The sequence below is a fragment of the Dromiciops gliroides genome, chromosome 4 (genome assembly GCF_019393635.1).
Source record: "Dromiciops gliroides isolate mDroGli1 chromosome 4, mDroGli1.pri, whole genome shotgun sequence".
NCBI classification, from domain to species: Eukaryota; Metazoa; Chordata; class Mammalia; order Microbiotheria; family Microbiotheriidae; genus Dromiciops; species Dromiciops gliroides.
The window spans coordinates 458237422-458255935 of NC_057864.1; the positions used below are offsets into that span (position 1 = coordinate 458237422).

At 44.6% G+C, this 18514-nt stretch overlaps 1 protein-coding gene across 1 annotated transcript in view; it reads left to right on the plus strand.

Moving 5' to 3' along the window:
• Positions 1-440: 440 nt before the first annotated feature.
• Positions 441-18514, plus strand: part of ASIC2 (acid sensing ion channel subunit 2) — a 354556-nt gene continuing 336482 nt past the window's right edge. The window contains exon 1 of the mRNA XM_043963140.1: positions 441-1447. Coding sequence (XP_043819075.1) covers positions 716-1447 — 732 coding nt within the window. The 5' untranslated portion in view covers positions 441-715. The remainder of the gene's footprint in view (positions 1448-18514) is intronic.

Sequence of the window (18514 nt, forward strand, 5' to 3'; positions counted from 1 at the left end):
ACAGCTGGGCGGGGGAGCAGCGTGCAGACCTCCCTCGGAGCAGCCCGGAGGGTCCGCTAGGGAAGGTGAGGAAGATAACGGGAAGGGGCACCCGGGCAATAAGCGGCTCCCGCTAGCCCCAGCCCGGTCCTTACACACCCACCCACCCACCCTCTCGCCCTGGAGTCAAGGGAGGCCTCTGGGGGCGCTCGTTCCCCAGCTCTCTGTCGCCAGTGTCCCAGCAACGCTGGGCTAGTGGACTGGGACTGGCGGGATTTGGGGCTGGGAAGAGAAGGCAGCGGAGTCCCTGGAGCAGTCATGTCGGTCTAGTGCCCCTCCCCCAAGATCCCTATCTCAGACCAGCATTAGGGGAAACTCGAGCCAGGGTCCCGCGGGGGCCAGGACGACGGGGGCGGGAGCCGTTCAGCGTGGGGCTGGAGAGGCGGTGCCCGGGGGTCCCCGAGAGAGGTAGTGCACGGAGAGAGATCCCGGGGCCAGCCGGGCGGGGAGCCGCTCCGGGAAAGACCAGTGCCAGGGGCGGCCAGCGGAGGCAGTGCCCGGTCCCGGGTGGGTGCCCGCGGAGGCGGCGCCGGGAGGGCATGCCGCGCCACCGGGGCTCCTTCCGGGCGCACGCTTCCCTGGCGCGGGCTGCGCGTTGCTGCTGCTGCTGTTGCGGACTCCCATGGCGGCTCCGCCTGGCCGGGGCTGCCTCCCCCTCCGGCCGCGGACTGAATGAATGAGCCGGAGCAGCGGAGGAGCCGGGCTGCCCCCCGCGGCGGGGGCGGCGGCGGCGGCACTGAGCCCCTCGGGACGCTTCCGCATGGCCCGCGAGGAGCCCGGGGGGGCGGCGGCGGCGGTGGCGGGGCAGCCCGGGGGCGGCCGGAACGACGGCCGGGAGCGGGCGCTCCCGCGTTCGGGGCCCCGGCGAGGACGGCTGCCCCTCAGCCGCGCTAAACTGCACGGGCTGCGGCACATGTGTCCGGGGCGCACGGCGGCCGGGGGCTCCTTCCAGCGTCGGGCGCTGTGGGTGCTGGCCTTCTGCACCTCGCTGGGCTTGCTGCTCTCCTGGTCCTCGAACCGCCTGCTCTACTGGCTCAGCTTCCCCTCGCACACGCGGGTGCATCGCGAGTGGAGCCGCCAGCTGCCCTTCCCGGCCGTCACCCTGTGCAACAACAACCCGCTGCGCTTCCCGCGCCTCTCCAAGGGGGACCTTTACTACGCTGGCCACTGGCTCGGGCTGCTGCTGCCCAACCGCACCGCCCGTCCGCTCGTCAGCGAACTGCTCCGAGGGGACGAGTCGCGCCGCCAGTGGTTCCGCAAGCTGGCCGACTTCCGCCTCTTCCTGCCGCCGCGCCACTTCGAGGGGATCAGCGCCGCCTTCATGGACCGCCTGGGTCACCAGCTGGAGGACATGCTCCTCTCCTGCAAGTACCGGGGCGAGCTCTGCGGGCCCCACAACTTCTCCTCTGTGAGTTTGCTCTCTAGTAACCCCCTACCCCGGGCCACGGGCTCCCTCCTTTCTCTTCAGCCTCGGTCTCTGATCAGGCAGCCAGTCTTCTGGCTGATGCTTCCCACTCTCATGGGGCCTGATTCAAACCCCTGTCCGACCTCGGGATTCTCCCCATTCCCTCCAATCCCTTTCTTTATTCGCCACTACCTCGTTGCAGCCTGGACTCTGTGTCCCACCCCTACCCCCAGCAGGCTCACCTAAGTGAAGCTGCTGGGGACAATCTGAAGCAGGGAGAGGTTCCCGCTGCCCACCAGGATGGTCGGTGACTTGGCCACACTGTAGGCTTAGCTCCAAATCTTCTTTCTCCCGGTTCATACCTCCCTTAGCGCCAAGCAGGTGGGATGGATCCTGATGGCTGGGAAGGAAGGGATGGGGAAAGAAGGGAGGCCAGTTCTGTCCAAATAGGAAGTGTTGGTTGTCTTTGAGGGCCAGGGGGAGGATGGAACAATAATACAATCGATTCAGTAAATGGGCCAACTGCTAAACACCCAGAGATGCTCAGCAGCCTTAATAAGACTGATAGCTCAAACACAGAAGCTCTGTTTAGATTCTGGGGAGGAAACTCCTGAAATGTCACCCGTCATTGAAACTGCAGGTGGCCTGGGTTGTTGCCCAGACTGGGAGGGCGTATATAGCCACAGAACCTTTGGTCCAAGGGCCAGGTCCCACAGCTCTCCCTGGCTTTCCCCAAGGAAAAGTTGCTAACTCAGGGTTGGATGGAATGTTCTCTCCTGGTAGAAAGCAGCATAGGAAGGGGCATTAGAGAGGACTCCTAACAGTTAGCAACAAGGAGATGCTGAGCTGGAAATTTGTAAGCGATTGTATGTGCTCATTCCCCACACGCAGTGGGTCTGGATAAAACACCTGTCTGACAGAAGGCAGATTTGTGGAATCTTGACAACTAGGATTTCCAGGGCTCTAAATGGAGGAAACTGGCTTAACTCTTTGGTGTCATTTCTTATTTTTCTCCAAAATGCTATGAAGGTTGCTCTGTGTGTGTGCTCTGAGTTTCGTATGTGTGTGCATATGTGTGTATGTGTATACTACACATATATTTATATGTATATGTGTGTATTATATATATATATATTTGTTATTGGATGGGGGTGGGGCTTTAGAAAAAAACAGCACCTAGTAATCAGTATCTAAGAAGCTAGATGGGTAGAGGATGCTATGGAATGAGCTCTTGAAGGGAGAGTCATAGGACTCAGAGATTGAAGCCTGACTCTTCCTCTTATTATCTGTGTCACCTTGGCCAAGTCAAATATCTTCTTTGAGCCTTAGTTTCCTCCTTTGAAAAACAAGGTGTGTTGGATTAGAGACCTTTGCATCTTTATCGTCTTGGCACATGTATTTTCCTGGATGACTGAAGAGGCTCATTTGGGACCAGCTGGGTTTGCAATAATTCAGGTATTCCTTCACCTGTGTGATGAAAACCAGCTGTGTTTCCTGACCTGCTATTTCTGCTGTTCCTTCTTTCTTATTTCTTGATGCTTACCCCTAGGTTACAACCCTCATATTTCTTTGAGCCTACACGTGGTGTGGGGCCTGCTTCAGAGCCTCTCATACCATCCTTGCTGTTCAGGCTCTGGTTTATTTGCTTGTTTTTGTTATTGTCCTGTTTAGCTGCTGAACTGTCCAATGGGCCTGGCACCAAAGCTCTTCTCCTCAGGCTACTTCCATTAGACCGTTATGACAAACTTTGTAAAGATGAATTTCAGCTGTCTGGGTTTCTATTTGGTTGGCCTGTTATTGATTGACTGATCGATTGGCAGCCTCCTCCAGTGGTAGCAATGTAGATATGCATGCTGCATGAAAGCTTCAGTAATTTTTAACCCCAATCAAGCACTTATTGATCACTTACTAGGTGCCAGGCACTGAGCTAGGTGCTGGGGATACAAAGGTTGAAGCAGAATAGCTACTGCCCTCAGAGAGCTTAGATTCTAATGGGGGATAGAACAGGGCCAAAATAGATACAAGGTCATTGGAGAGTGGGTGGGAGGGACTAGCAGCTGAGAGAAATCAGGAAAGGTTTCATGTGGAAGTTCTTAACTGGATCTGATTTTTAAAGGAAACTGGGGATGCTAAATGGTGGAAGTGACCAACATTGGGCTGAAAACGGCAAAGATGAAAGCCACTGAGTCATAAAACAAAGCAAATCCCTATGACAATCCTCCCTTCCCAACCATGTGCCCCTTGACCTTTTAGGTTCTCTTGGACAGAACCCTTCTTTGCTATTGGACTACTTCGATCCTTTGTTCATTCTCTCAGCAGGTTTATAAACTTCTTACTATATCTCAGGAACTAACTCCTACTTTCTTTATGCTTCTCTCTGTTCAAAATATTCATCTTCACTTTGGGATATACATTCCCTCCCTCCTCTGAGAAGCAGCATGACATAATGGAAAAGGAAGTCTTTGGTACCGTGTTCAAATCCTAACTCTACCACTCTTTGTGTTAAGGAAAGTCACTTCTTTCTAGGTCTATTTCCTCTTCTGTAAATCGATAGAGGTTGGATGAAATGACCTCTAACCTAAGAAATGTTCCAGGTTTAAATCTGTTATTTAAAGCCAGCTAGGCTGGCTGCTTGGCCCTAGTGTATTAGAAGGCTCTGACTTTGTTGTGCCTCATGCCCGCTCCCCCTTCCCCACTACACACACACACACACACACACACACACACCCTTCCTTACCCGTGTATATTCCCATGACCTCTTGTAACCCTATCCTAGAACTTCCCTAATTCTCATCACCTCACAATAGTAGGCTACTTCTTTCTACCTGATAATTCTGGAAGCCACTTCAGAGGGATCCTTAACCTTAGATGTGGTCCTGTTATTCTTCCACCAAAAATGCCACCAATGTGATCAGCTTCATCCAAGACCCCAACCATTCTCTGGATGGAATTTTCATGGGTCAGTCATGACAGGCCTAGGATCTAGCCTCCATTACTTTTTCTGTTTAACAATCAGGAACTTTCTATTAACTTAATAGGGTAGGGGGAAGCTAAGGAACAATGCTTTGAATGATTCTCAGACTTCTTTGGTTCTCTACATCCCCAAAGGAACTCGGTTTTACTGGCTAACAAGTCAGCTAGAAAGATATCATGGAAGAGATTTCCCTGGAGTGGTATACTGGCTCTTTTCTATTCATGCTGGTGGACCTTTGCCCTAAATGCAGATTGTATAACTACCTGGGCATGTTTGGAATTAAGGGGACTGGGGGTGTCTTTGGGACTTCTCTTTTTCCAGCTGGTTAGGAGTGTGGCTATTTACATTCCCTTTTGGGTTTGGTGTAATTATCCAACAGCTAATCCAATTAGCATCATTAAAAAAGGAAGCTCACTGGTTCTCAAGGCCCATTCTATCTCAGTGGCAGTGGAGTTTCTGGCTCTGGGGTTTTGGCACTTCTGCTGTCTTTCCTGGTGTTACAAAGAGCAGTCTTCCCATTCATTGGCTAGGATGGAGGGTGTGAGAGAGTCAGCTCCAGCAGTTACTTGGGACAGCCTACATTGTTAGGGGTATGTATTGTGTGCTGGGGAGGGAGTGGCAGGTGTTTACGACTGCCCTAGGGTCAATTGCAGAACCTGGAAGCGGTGAGACAGGTGAGAAGGGGATTCTTCTTCTAGAGATAGGACTAGGAGGTTATGGAGGCAGAAGGAGTTGGGGAGAAGCCACCTCTTTCCATCACACCCCAGCTTATACTATTCAGAGAGGCAGTGTGGTAGTATAATAGATCACTGGACTATAATTTAAAAGTCCTGGGTTCAAATCACAGCACCACCACTTACTGGTCACATGACATTTATAAGTTGCTTCTCCATTCTGAATCTCAATTTTTTCCATTGCAAAATGGTAATGATACTTTCATTTCCTATCTCACGAAGTTGTTGTAAGGAAAACGCAAGCAGCTAAATGGCTCAGTGAATAGACCACTGGGCCTAGAGTCAGGAGGACCTGAATTCAAATTCAGCCTCAGACACCTACTAGCTGTATGACCCTGGGAAAGTCACTTAAACCCTGTTTGCCTCAGTTTCCTCATCTGTCAAATGAGCTGGAGAACGAAATGGCAAACCACTCCAGTGTCTCTGCCAAGAAAACCCCATATGGGGTTATGAAGACTTAGACACAACTGACTGATTGAACAACCAAGGAAAACATTTTAAAACTTTTTTCTTCCCCTTTTGGACTGTATTTGTGATTTCATTAGTGAAGAAACTCCTTCCACTAATGTAGGTCAGCACCTCTTCCTGCAGCTTCCAGTTTTAGAGACTTCTGTGGGGACACTAATAGATTAAGTGACTTGGTCAGGGCCACAGTCAGGTCCTGTCAGAGGCAGGACTTGAACTCAGGTATTCCTGACTCCAAGACCCTTTCTAAATACTACTCCATCCTGCCTCTCCTGTCAACCTCATACTATTAAAAATTATGAATGATTATAAAATATTACTGAGTTTGAAGCCTGGTTTTTGTTCACAGGGAAGCATTTCCTAAAACCAAAAGAGATGAGATTTGTTCTGGTCCCTCTGAAACAGATTGGCTGCTATGAGTAAGAGAGAAAAACAAGGCTCTAAGCAGCATTTCTGTATAACACTGATGCTTTCTGCTGAAATGCTGTTCAGAAAGACCCAAAGTCCTGCTGTAGGTAGGAAATCCTACTGAGGAAGATAACAGCACACTACAGAGGACAGGACACTGGACTTGGCTTCAGGAAGACCTGGGTTCATATCTCACCCCTGGTACTTAGTAGCTGGTTGACTCTGGGCAAGTCACTCTATTCCTCAGTTTCCTTCTCTACAAAATGAGGGGTTTGACTCACTAGCCTCTGAGGTTCCTTCCAACTTTGAATCTATGACCCTATGATCCTATCAGAGCAGAGGTCTTTTTGCTTGCATGTAAGCATGTGAAAGTAATAAGGCTGACCCAAAATAATGTCAAATGGCAAGTCATTGTGAAAAGAGTCCTTGACTAGAAGGTGGGAGATCTAGATTTACTTGCTAGCCTCAACACTTGCTACCTGTGTGACCTTCAACTTCCCTGGGAATCAGTTTTGACATCTATAAAATGAGGTGTTTGGAGTAGATAGTGGTGGTATTAAAATACTAAGTATAACAATAATAATATAGCGTTATATATAAATATAATTATAATATATCCATATAGATGTATGTATATAGTACATATATATGTACATATGTATAGCTGTATAGTGTGTATATACCTATATCCATCCAGCCAGCCATCCAGCCATCCACTCACCCATCCATCCACTCATCCATCCATCCATATCTATATATCTACCTATCTACCTAACATTTATACAGTGCCTACTATGTGTCGGTCATGGTGCTGAGTACTTTACAATGATTATCTCATTTCATCCACACAATAATCCTGGTTCACAGGTGCTGTTATTAAACCCATTTTATAGATGAAGAAACAGAAGCAGAGGTTAAATGACTTACTCAGGATCACACAGCTAGTAAGCCCCCTTCTAACTTTCAGTCTTTGTTTCCTATTGTCCCGAAAGGGTGGTACTATTAATAATGACTGGCATTTATCTAACACGTTCATGCTTGCAAAGTACTTAACATAAGTTGCTTTATCTGATCCTCACTTAATTCCTAGAAGGGATTTACGACAGGCACTATTTATTCCCTTTTCACAGAGAGGGAGACTGAGGATCAGAGCAGTTTACATGGTTAAGAAGAGCCAGAGGTGAGCTAAGAGCCCACGTTTCTCCTGGCTAGTCCAGTTTGCTCCCCTTTAGACCAAATGACCTCGAAAGTCCCCTTCAGCTCTGATATTCTGTGCCTGGAGTGGTCGGTAGGGAGGAGAAAGGATGGGGTTCTGAGGTCTCAAAGATGGCTGAATCAGAGCAGCAGCTATGGCTGAAGTGTACACTTTATTGAAGTGTTAAAGTATAGAAGATGATTGATAGCTGTTTCTACAAGAAACATGTGGACCTTTACCCAGTGATTTCACTTTGGGGAAACAGTAAGAAATCGAATATAGACTCAGCTTAGAACTACAAGCAGCTAAATTGACCAAAATACAGTTGACTCTGGGGTTGGGGGAGGTGTTGTCAGAGCCGATCAAAGAGCTGTCAATCAGACAGCTGCACAATTGATCCAGTTCAGCTATTAGGTGCCTGCCTTCTGACAAAAGAACCCCCTCTCGTTCTAGGCATTTGGGTTGTTTTAAGATGCTAGGGATAGAATAGCTACCGGGCCACCTGATAAAATCATAGGACCTTGGGAGATCAGTTAGTCCAGTGGTGTCACACTTATTGCCTGCTGGCCCCAAATTCCCAAGTGCAACCAGGACAAATTAAAACATAATCAAAAAAGCTTAACAAAATCAAGATACAATTTAACATAAATAATGTTAATTTGTGATTTTCTGAGTTGATATGTAGCCTACAGGGATCCATTTTATTTGAGTCTGACACCACTGATCTAGTCCAAATTTCTTATTTTACTGACGAGGAGGCAGACAGAGGTGGTATGACTTGACCAAGGTCACAAAGACCTTTTGTTACCTGATGATCAGTTTATGAAAGGATTCCAGGGTAACTAGGTGGTACAGTGGTTAGAGTTCTAGACTTGGAGTCAGGAACACCTGAGTTCAAATCCTACTTCTCTCAGAACATACTACCTATGTGGCCCTGGACAAGTCACTTAACCACTCTCTGCCTTAGTTTCCTTATCTTTAAAATGGGAATGATAATAAGGCCTACTTTACAGGGTGGTTGTGAGGATCACATGAGATAACATGTATGTGAAGAGTTTTACATATGTTAAAGTGCTATGTAAGTGCCTAATTATTGTCAGGTACACAGAATCTAAACAGAACTCTCTGCCCAGAGGGCTGATGAAGGTACTGAGAAGCAAGAAATCCATTCAATGGTGTATATGGAAAATATTGTACAAAGTTGGCCAAAGACTTCCCTTGGAATAATTTCTATGGAAAGTTGGTATTGGCCCCACCTACAGGAGCAAAAAGCTTAAAACTTGAAGGAATCCAGTCTAACCCCTTTATTTTACTTATGGGGAAGCTGAGGCTCAGAGATGTGGATTGAGCTGCCCAAGACTGCAAATAGAAGACATAAAATTCAAACTCGAATCCTTGGACTCCAAGGGACCCACAGTTACACAACACTTTTAAGGTCTTAAATGTTTTCTATATTTAAACTAATTTTATCATTGCAACAACCTTGTGAGGAATGAGTTACTACAATCTTCCCAGTTTAAATGTTATCTTTTTTTTTTTTTTTGGTGGGACAATGAGGGTTAAGTGACTTGCCCAGGGTCACACAGCTAGTAAGTGCCAAGTGTCTGATAGCAGATTTGAACTCAGGTTCTCCTGAATACAGAGCCAGTGCTTTATCCACTGCACCACCTAGCTGCTCTATCTCCCCAGTTTAAGAGGAGATAAGTGAAGCTAGCAGAAGTTCAGGGATTGCCCATGGGTCACCCAGTGTCTTAGGTGGGATTCAACCCAAATCCAACATTCTCTCCATTATGTCTCTTTGCTTCTTAAACCTTAGATGGACTATGTTATATTAGAAACAGAAGTGGTCTTACAGCTGTTGGGAACCACAAAAGTGTAGCTTTGGGCAAGCTATCTCACCTCTCTGAGCCTCAGTTCCCTCATTTGTAAAGTGGAGTACGTGGCTTGAACTACCTCACTTACAGGATTCTTGTGTGGAAAGTTGTTAGTAAAACTTCAAGCTTATTTAAATGTGTGAATTATCCCTTAGTAGGGCCATGCCACCTTTCCTTAATCCCTCTCAGAGTTCTTCTCAGACAGGCCCGGGCCTGAAGTTGAGCTCAACCAGGAGGTCAGGAGGAGACTCTGAGATGGGGTGCTAGAGGGTGCTTTTTATCACCTTCGAGGGGTAGACTCTAGCTTATTATCCATCATGCATGGTGGGTTCTCTGAAGTGCCTCTAGGCTGTGTCTGGGCAAGAATGCTCAAATTGGCTGCAAATGAAAGATGCACTCTTTGCAATGCTGGTAGCCCACCCTCATTGCCCTATAAACAGTGGGAGGGATCTGAAGAGATAATTTCCTTATGTCTCATTTAATTGGGTTTGAATGCCTGTGGTCACAGGGCCTTCAGAGCAAGGCGATAGGAGATGTGAGGGCCTTAGGGCCATTCACTTAAAAACTCCTTTGCAATCCCAGAATACTCCAAAAAAACCTAAAGTACCAGAGTTTTAGGAGGGATGGTTTGGGGGTGTTTCAGGGCCTTCAGTTATCTGGATACCTGCTAGACCAGGGGTTCTTAGCCTTTTTGTGCATCACAGTCCCTTTTGACTGTCTGGTGAAGTCTATGGACCCCTTCGTATAATATGTTTTTAAATGCATATGGTAAAGTATGTAGGATTATAAGGGAAACCCATTATGTTGAAATACAGTTGTTAAAACATTTTTTAAAAAATAAGTTCATGGGTCCAGGTTAAGAATCCCTATGCTAGAGTGTTCCTTTCCTTCTTGCCCTCCAAAGGAGCAGCTAATAAATTTCTCAACTTGCCTTATTGATAATTACATCCTTTATAAGACAAAGAAAGAAATAAAGAAAATTCTGTCCTAGACCTGGTGCCCAGCCATGTGGAATAACTAGATGTAGAGAGGAAGTGACTCTTCCATCTTGAAATTTGTGACAGAGGAAAGGAAAGTTAGCCCTATTCTACTTAGATTTCAGAAAAAGGGTAGAAAGAATCTTGTGGACTAAAAATCTATAGGGAAAACTCAGCCCCAGATATATGGGAAATTCTAAAGGTTGAAATTCTCAAGACCTAAAAAGAAATAATTCCAACAAGGAAGAAAATGGGAAGCTGTCTATAGATACTGATGTGGATGCATAGGGAGCTCTTCAAATTTAGATTATTTTTTTAAACCTATCAAAAGACAGCATGACATAGTGGAGCTGGCCTTAAAACTAGAAATACCCAGGTTCAAGTCCCACCTTTGGCATAAATTGGCTATGTGGCTCCTGCATCTGTGGGACTTAAATTCTCAGTACTCTTAAGTCACTCTAATAAGTTGACAAAAATGGTGCTGACTTGCAGTGATAGAGGGAGTTTCTTCACCTGGGTTTCCATAATACCAGTAAAGTCACATGTCCAGTCTCTCTATATATAGAAGTTGAAAACAAAGACCAGTAGCAAAAGATGCATCAAAAAATGTGGCATGGTCCTATAGAAAGGGTGGGGAATATTGAAAATCAGAATGAGCTAAAGCTAAGGATAACAAAAAGGGCTGGCTCTTTTTAAAATAAAGTTCTTTTTGAGGGAAAGTAAGATCAGAGAAGGGATAGGATGACTTCTTGGGGTGGATAGAACAATGGTATTGGATAACAGAGACAAGACATGGTCACTAAACTCGTCCTGACCCTCTCACCACCATTTTTTTCTTCCAAAGAGAATGGCATTTGGACCATGAAGCAGACCAGTGAATAATTACATCTTTTGTTTTCAAGGAAGACCAATGACATAATGAACTGGATTTAAGTAAGGCAGGGCTAAGTAATATATAGTCAGTTGTTAGCCATAGTAAGTAATGATATATAAGAATCTGAGGATGTAATTGTTGAACTACAGGGGGTCGGTGATCTTGGAAAGATTGTGAAGAAGAGGACAGGGACTGAGGATTAGAGAAGGACCAATGTTGTCTTGATTTTCAAAAAAGGAAAGAGGGTGGAGATTTTGGACTGTAAGACAGTAAATGTGACTTTGAATCCTGGCAAAATTCTAGACTGTGTTATCAAAGAACCGGTTATCAACTATCTAGAAAAGAAAATGGCAGTTACAAGAAGTCACTAGCATGGCTTCAACAAAACGGGTCATAGTAGACTAACTTCATTTCCTTTTTCAATTGATTGATAACATTTGTACACAAAACATTTAATAAAGTCTCCCATGGAGAATTTTTATGGAAAAGATGGAGAGACAAGGGAAACATGATAGTAGATATAGAGTCAACTGAAGGGTTAGGCCTTTTGCATTCATGGTTTGATGTCTCCTTGGCAGGAGGAGTGCACCGAGGATCTATCATTGTCTCTGTGCTTTATCAATGACTTGGAAAAGTCAACCTGGCACACCTATCAGACTTTCAGATGACACAAAGTTAGGAAAATGGCTAACATGCTAGAAAATGAGTCAGGATTCAAAGAGATCTTGATAGCCTAGAGCTAAAGCTAACAAGAAAAAATTGAATAGGATTATATGTGAAGTTTTATATTGGGGTTCACATAGGCACAAAGCATCCTAAGATATTGCGGGGGGGGGGGAGCAAGAGAAGGTAAGGGGGAATAAGTGACCTGCATAGTCTATGAATGCTTGTCTCCTAGGCCGTCTGACTCTGTGGTCAAGGCATGCTCTTGTTTCCTGACCATCTTTGGGCTCTTAGAGAACAGTTTGCTGACCTTTGCCCCATCTGTGTTCAATAAGTGACCCCTTTTGGGGGATGTTTGGAAAGGAATTTGTGAACAGGTATTGGTAGGAGTGGATGGCTTCTGAGGTTTCTTCTACTTCTGAGGTCCCAGTATTCCAGTTAATATCACTTCCATGCTGGGGGATTGGTCAGTGCTTGAATGAGTTTGGTCTGGCTTGGAAACCCTATACATTGTGTTCTGGTGATGGATAATGGAAAGATAACTAGATTTTGAGCCTGAAAGCCTGAGTTTGAATCCTGACTCTATTACTTACTGCTGTGTAGGTCTAGGTAAGTCAGTTCCTCTCTCCAGGCCTCAGTTTCCTTCTTTGTAAAATGAGAGATTTAGACTAGATGGTCTACAAGGTTTCTCATCTAATTCAGAAATTTTATAAAGGGCTTCCCCTCCCCCAGTCTTATTACCCTGTACCATATTAAAACTGTATACTGATTCTTGCTAATTCTTTTCTCTTCCTTATTGCCTAGTTTCCATTCCTGACATCCACAGTCTACAGTGTACTCCCTTCTCATCCCCACTTTTTAACATCCCTAATTTTGTATATATTTTATAAAGATAGGACATACTCTGTGATTTCATTGGTATAAGAGACTCCCTCTATCATTGCAGGTCAATACCATCTCTGCAATTTATTGTCTTAAGATGTTGCCTAGAGCCTTGAGAAGTTAGGTGACTTGCCCAGGGTCACACAGCCAGTATTTGTCAAAGTCAGGACTTGAACTCAGAACTTCCAGAAATGGCTCTCTACCCACTGTGCCAAATTTTTATATTTTATATCAACCGATATATGGCTAGTTTTACTTTTGTCTGTATACCGAGTACAAAGCACAATGTCTGGCACATATTAAATCTTTATTGGTGGATTGAAAAAACTGGAAGACCTCTGGTCTGATCTATGACAACAGCAAGTTTCACTCTCCAACAAAGGATCTGGAGGTTGGTGGGGGAAATGAGTGTGCTTTTCTGGAATTGGGATAATGATACATTCGGTCCATATAACACCTTTAATCTAGGAATTGTTTTTTGTATGTTTGACAGTAGTTTTCTGGAGGTTAAAAAGGTACCCTAGGTAGGCTCTTCTTTATTTTACAGCTGCAGAGTTTGAAATTTACAGGGAGAGGAGTTATGAAGAATCATACTCCAAATTTTAGTGGGTAGGTTGGGCGGAAAGAGAGTGAGAGTGAGAGTGAGAGGAAGATCCACCCTAGCCCAGCCCAGCCCTTAGTCCTAGCTGACTTTGAGTGAGTTTTTACCTCATCCCTACCTCCAGGCTCAGACAAAGTTTCTGGTGTTCAACTCTCATCATGCTCTTCTGGTAATGAGCAAGTGGCCATGCAAATTGTCCAGACCTGTGATTTCATTAGCATAGGAAATCCCTGATGAGGAAACTCCCTTTTTGCCAAGGCAGAAGGCAGATCAGCACCTGTGTTCCAACTTAGAGACTTAAAGAGTTTTCTGAGGCAGGGAGAGGTTAAATGGGTTCCCCTACAGGCTAGAAGACCCCAGCTTGAATCTAAGTCTTCTCAACTTCAAGGTCAGTTAGTTATCCATTACTCCAGTCTGTCTGGATCAAAGCTTTAATTTGCCTCTGAAAGGCAATAAAACACTTGAAGGGGAGAAGCACAAATTAGCAGTCTCTGCCAGCAAACGCTCTGCCCCCTTTCCATGTGGTCGTCAGTCACTCAATGAGCATTTATTTATTAAACACCTACCTTGGGCTAGACACTGTGCTAAGTCTTAGAGATATGAAGAATTTAGTTAAATCCATAGAAGACACTTCCAAAATAATAATCACAGTCCCTTACATTTCTTCTTTTCTTATTCATACATTTATCCCAAGCTAGAGTGAGTGAAAAATCTAATGTTGCTAAAGTATTTGTATCTATTAATGTCGCCAACACATATAGTATTCATTTTTTATAACTCATTTCTTTTTTTTGTGGGGCAACGGGGGTTATGTGAGTTGCCCAAGGTCACACAGCTAGTAAGTGTCAAGTGTCTGAGGCCAGATTTGAACTCAGGTCCTCCTGAATCTAGGGCCAGTGCTTTATCCACTGCTCCACCTAGCTGCTCCCTATAACTCATTTCTAATGCTCAATAGTTTACATAACACTTTCCTCACAGTGACTCTGTGATATCTGAAACTGAAACAGGAAACTGAGCCTGAAAGAGATGAGGGGACCTGTCCAAGGTCACACAGCCAGTATGTGTGTGGCAAAGCAGGGTTTTTTCCATCCCCAGCCAGATGGCCCCTGGACAACATCAACATCTGTTTCTTCCTGTTGGGAGCTTTTTTTTTGTTTTCCCAAATATTAAACTGCTCATCCTCTTAGCGATTTGGATTGCATGGCAGATTAGAAAATTGTTGCTACTTTGGTCTCTAAAAGCAATAGATTTCATTTTCTTGTTGAGCCCTTCCCAATGAAAATTATTTTTTTAAAAAAACCCAAACTTTCAAATGGATTCTGCAGGCTGTAGGCTGAAAGCCATAAATCTAAGTGCGATGTTTAGTAAGTCAGATGAGGTTGGATTCCTGTTTTTTCAGTACAGTCTTACAGAGCAAATTAGGGAAAGAATATGATTTATGGAAGCACCTCAAAGACTTGAGAGTGAGGCGCGATTTTATTCATTTTATTACCATTTATTTTACGCTCTCTCTGTATACTCCCTGCACAAAGATTTGAAAGCCTATTTGGAGAGATTCTCTTGATCCGTCAAATTGCAGAGTATACTTTCAAATAGCTTGGTTTGGAGCCAGGCTACAAACCAGCTCGGGTTTTGCATTTATATAAACATTTATTAAGCACTGACTACATGCAAGGTCTAGAGGATCTAAAGACCAAAAAAACCAAACCAAACCAAACCAAAACAAAACAAAAGAAATTGTCCATTTCCCCAAGGAATTTATATTTCCCTTTGTGAGAAGATTTGAGGAGAAAGGGAGAAGACATGCACGTTCTTAATAGGCAAAGCTATGCAAGGTAATTTCAGAAGGGAGAGAACACAAACACTGAGTGTGGGGAAAGGACTGCTTACCATGTGGCTCCTGAGCTGTGCTTTGAAGTAAACTAAAGTAATTCAGAGGCAGAAGAGATTAGGTAGTGCATTCTAGCTCCACTAGGTGGCGCCATAGTGAGCAGAGCTCTGGCCCTGGAGCCAAGGAAGACTCGGGAAGATTGAGTTCAAATCTAACCTCAGACACTTACTAGCTGTGTGATTCTGGGCCAGTCACCTGCTTGCTTCAGTTTCCTTATCTGTCAGATAAATTAGAGAAGGAAATAGGAAAACCACTCCAGTATCTTTGCCAAGAAGACCCCACAAGGAAACAAAAAGAGGCAGACAAGACTGAAAAATGACTAAACAACAAAGTGCATTCCAGGCTGGGAGGGGGGGAGGGGGAGGGGTGTTAGCCGGTACAAGGACTTGGAGGTTGGAAATAGAGTGTGTGTAGGGAGAATAGTCAGCGGCCAGTTTGATTAGGAACAGACTAAGGTGGGATAATATGCATTAAGACTGAAAACATAGCCGGGAGCCATATTGTGGAGGGCTTTAAATGCCAGGCTGTGTTTGGTATTTCTTTCTGGAAACAATGAGAAGGCGCTGATTACTTTTAGCAGGAGAGCAGAATAGTCAGATCTGTGTTTTAGGCATATCAGTTTGACAGCTGTGTGGAAGCTGACTTGGAGAAGAGAGAGACTGGAAGCAGGGAGACCAATTAGGAGGTGATTGCAAGAGTCCAGGTGAGAAGTGATTTAGCCCCAACTAGAATAGAGGCTGTTTAAGTGGAGAGAAGGGGATGGATGCAGAAGGAAGGTGGAGATTAAAATGCTTAAGACTTTGCAATAGATAGAATATAGAGCAGGGTTGCTTTGTTTGTTTTTAGCCATTATTGGTGTCATAGACCCCTTTGGCAGTCCTATCTGACCCTCTATCAGAATAAGGTTTTTAAATGTACAAAATACATGGAATTAGAAAGGAATTCAATTCTAGGGAAACCCATTTATCAAAATATTCTTAAAAATTCATGGACCCTAAGTTAAAACCTCCTGCTGTGGAAGGGGAGAGGGATGGAAGGATGCCACCTGGATTCCTGGAAGGATTGTGCTGCCCCCAAAAGAAATGGAGAAGGAGCAGAAGGGGACAGTGGGAAGGAGAGGATTGAGATGTATGACAAGGAACTGGACAAACACGATCTTGTCTGAACTTTTCCAGTACCAGATTTCTATCGAATCTGATTCCAACACCAGCTGCTTACGTGCGATGCTTTCAGGCAGGGTTGATTTAAGATTCAAATTTCTCTGAACAGCTGGAGATATTTAGCATCACTCTAATTACATTATATTTTTGACAGTACATGAAATGAGAACCTTTTTGTTGAATATTCTACAAGCAGCAAATACTTTAAGCAACAAGGAAAACACAACTTCAATTTTTACATCAGAAGGGGTTTTTTTGTTTTTAAAATTCTTGCCTCAATGAGGTGGCTTCCATTGTTTCTCATGAAAGATGGGGAGCTTGTTGGACTTGGCATGGCTGCTTAGGTCATGGTTAGAGCACAGTGGTAATGAGGCCAAGGTCATGATCAGTGTAACTTGTATTAATGTATGGTTTATGATGTTTTCTATTTTCATTCCTGCATTCATATTTGTCACAATGGTTGTTAGGGCAAGCATGATAATCTTCATTTTTACAAAAGAGGAAACTGAGGCTCAGAGACTTTTTTTATGACTTGTCCAAAATCATATGGCTAGTAAGTGATGCAGCCAGGATCTGGACCCAGGCCTTTTTTGTGAAAAGGGTTTTGTTTATGAAAAGTTTGGTTTGGTTTGAGGCATGAGCAAGTCGAGGTCAGCTGATAGTCATTCCATGAGGATGCAATTGAAAATGTTGGTCTTGAGTTCACAAAAGATATTGAGGATGAAAACAGAGATTTGGGGGCAGCTAGATGGCACAGTGGATAGAGCACTGGCCCTGGAGTCAGGAGTACCTGAGTTCAAATCCAGCCTCAGACACTTAACACTTACTAGCTGTGTGACCCTGGGCAAGTCACTTAACCCCAATTGCCTCACTAAAAAAAAAAAACAAAAAAAACAGAGATTTGGAAGGCATCCCCATGGAAGTGATAAGCTCGGGGAGTGAGAAAGGAAAGAGTAAATTAGGAAAGAAGAAAAGAGAGAAGAAAGTGAGAATGTGAAGCTTGCTTACATTTACAATCTGAGAAAGTTGATGAAGTCAGAGCAAGAGTTGTCAGATAGGTATGAAGTACAACTCATGAGTATGGAATAGAGACAGAGAAGAGAGAGGTGACACTCACATTTTAAAATGATGAAAGTTTGTCTGGGTGTCCTGCCAAGTCCCTTTCTCCGTCTTCTCTCTCTCTCTCTCTCTCTCTCTCTCTCTCTCTCTCTCTCTCTCTCTCTCTCTCTCTCTCTCTCTCTCTCTCTCACCCCACCCCACCCCACCCCACCCCATATATACATCCCTGCCTTTCAATTCCCACTTCCCCTTCACTTGAAGATCCCCTATTTATGCCAACTTGTAGAATTTCCAGCAGGGTAACAAAGTGACCCAAACTGTCTATATGAATGGATAGTTTTAGGAAAGGAGTGAGAAGGAGGAGGGTTGATTTCCTTCCTTGGTGGGGAGGGGTCTGTTCCCTAAAATTCTTTCATCTTTGTATAAACCCTTCCCTTCATATTCCTCCTGAACTTTTCCTTTAAAAGCTTGAGTTTATCATTTCGGTGCCTCTTAGTAACATGGTGGGAACATTGTTGGTGTCTGGTTTGGGTGTCTCCTTTGTGACTCTGATTCCCTTGTGTAGCCTGAGTCATGAAAACAAAAGAAAAGTCTTGGTTGTGATAGTTTAAAGCTATCAATCACTTTATAGGGCTCATTAGAATTGAAAGGGACTTTGGAGGGCATTTGGTCCAACTGTCTCATTCTATAGATAAAGAAGTGGAACCCAGAGGGGCACAGTGAATTGTTGATAGTCACATAGGTCAGAATTTGAACCCAGATCTTCTTTGTGCTGTTTCACATTTTAATGAATACTCATAATGAAAACATCAGCAGAAGGACCATCTTTACCTTTTTCAGCTTGCCCTTCTTTGAGGATCATCTCTTTCTGGGAGAAGAGTCAGAATATATGGTTATCATAAGGACTGACAGCCTGTGTCATACCTGCCAAAGATGGCCCTGTGAGGTGATGCAGGCATGTTGTCCAGGTACCTTCGAATCAGAAGGCAGAGATTCTGATCCCTGATCTGCCATTTGTAGGGTGTGCTACTTGGGCAGACTTTCTCTGACCCCTCCCTTCTCCCTTGAAAGAATTGCATCTAAGAGTTAGCAGGGATCTTAGAAGCCCTCAGGGCCAGCTTGAGTGAAAATCCCAGAAAAGTGGTCCTCCAACTTTCCCTTAAGACCTCCAGGGAGGTGGGGAACCCACCACCTCCTAGATGGTTCATTCTACTTTCAAAATTTCTAATTATAAGGAGGTTGGATATAGTCTGAGCCCTTAATAATCCCCACCTTTTCCTTAGGTAGCCACTTCGCATCTCTATCCTGTCTCA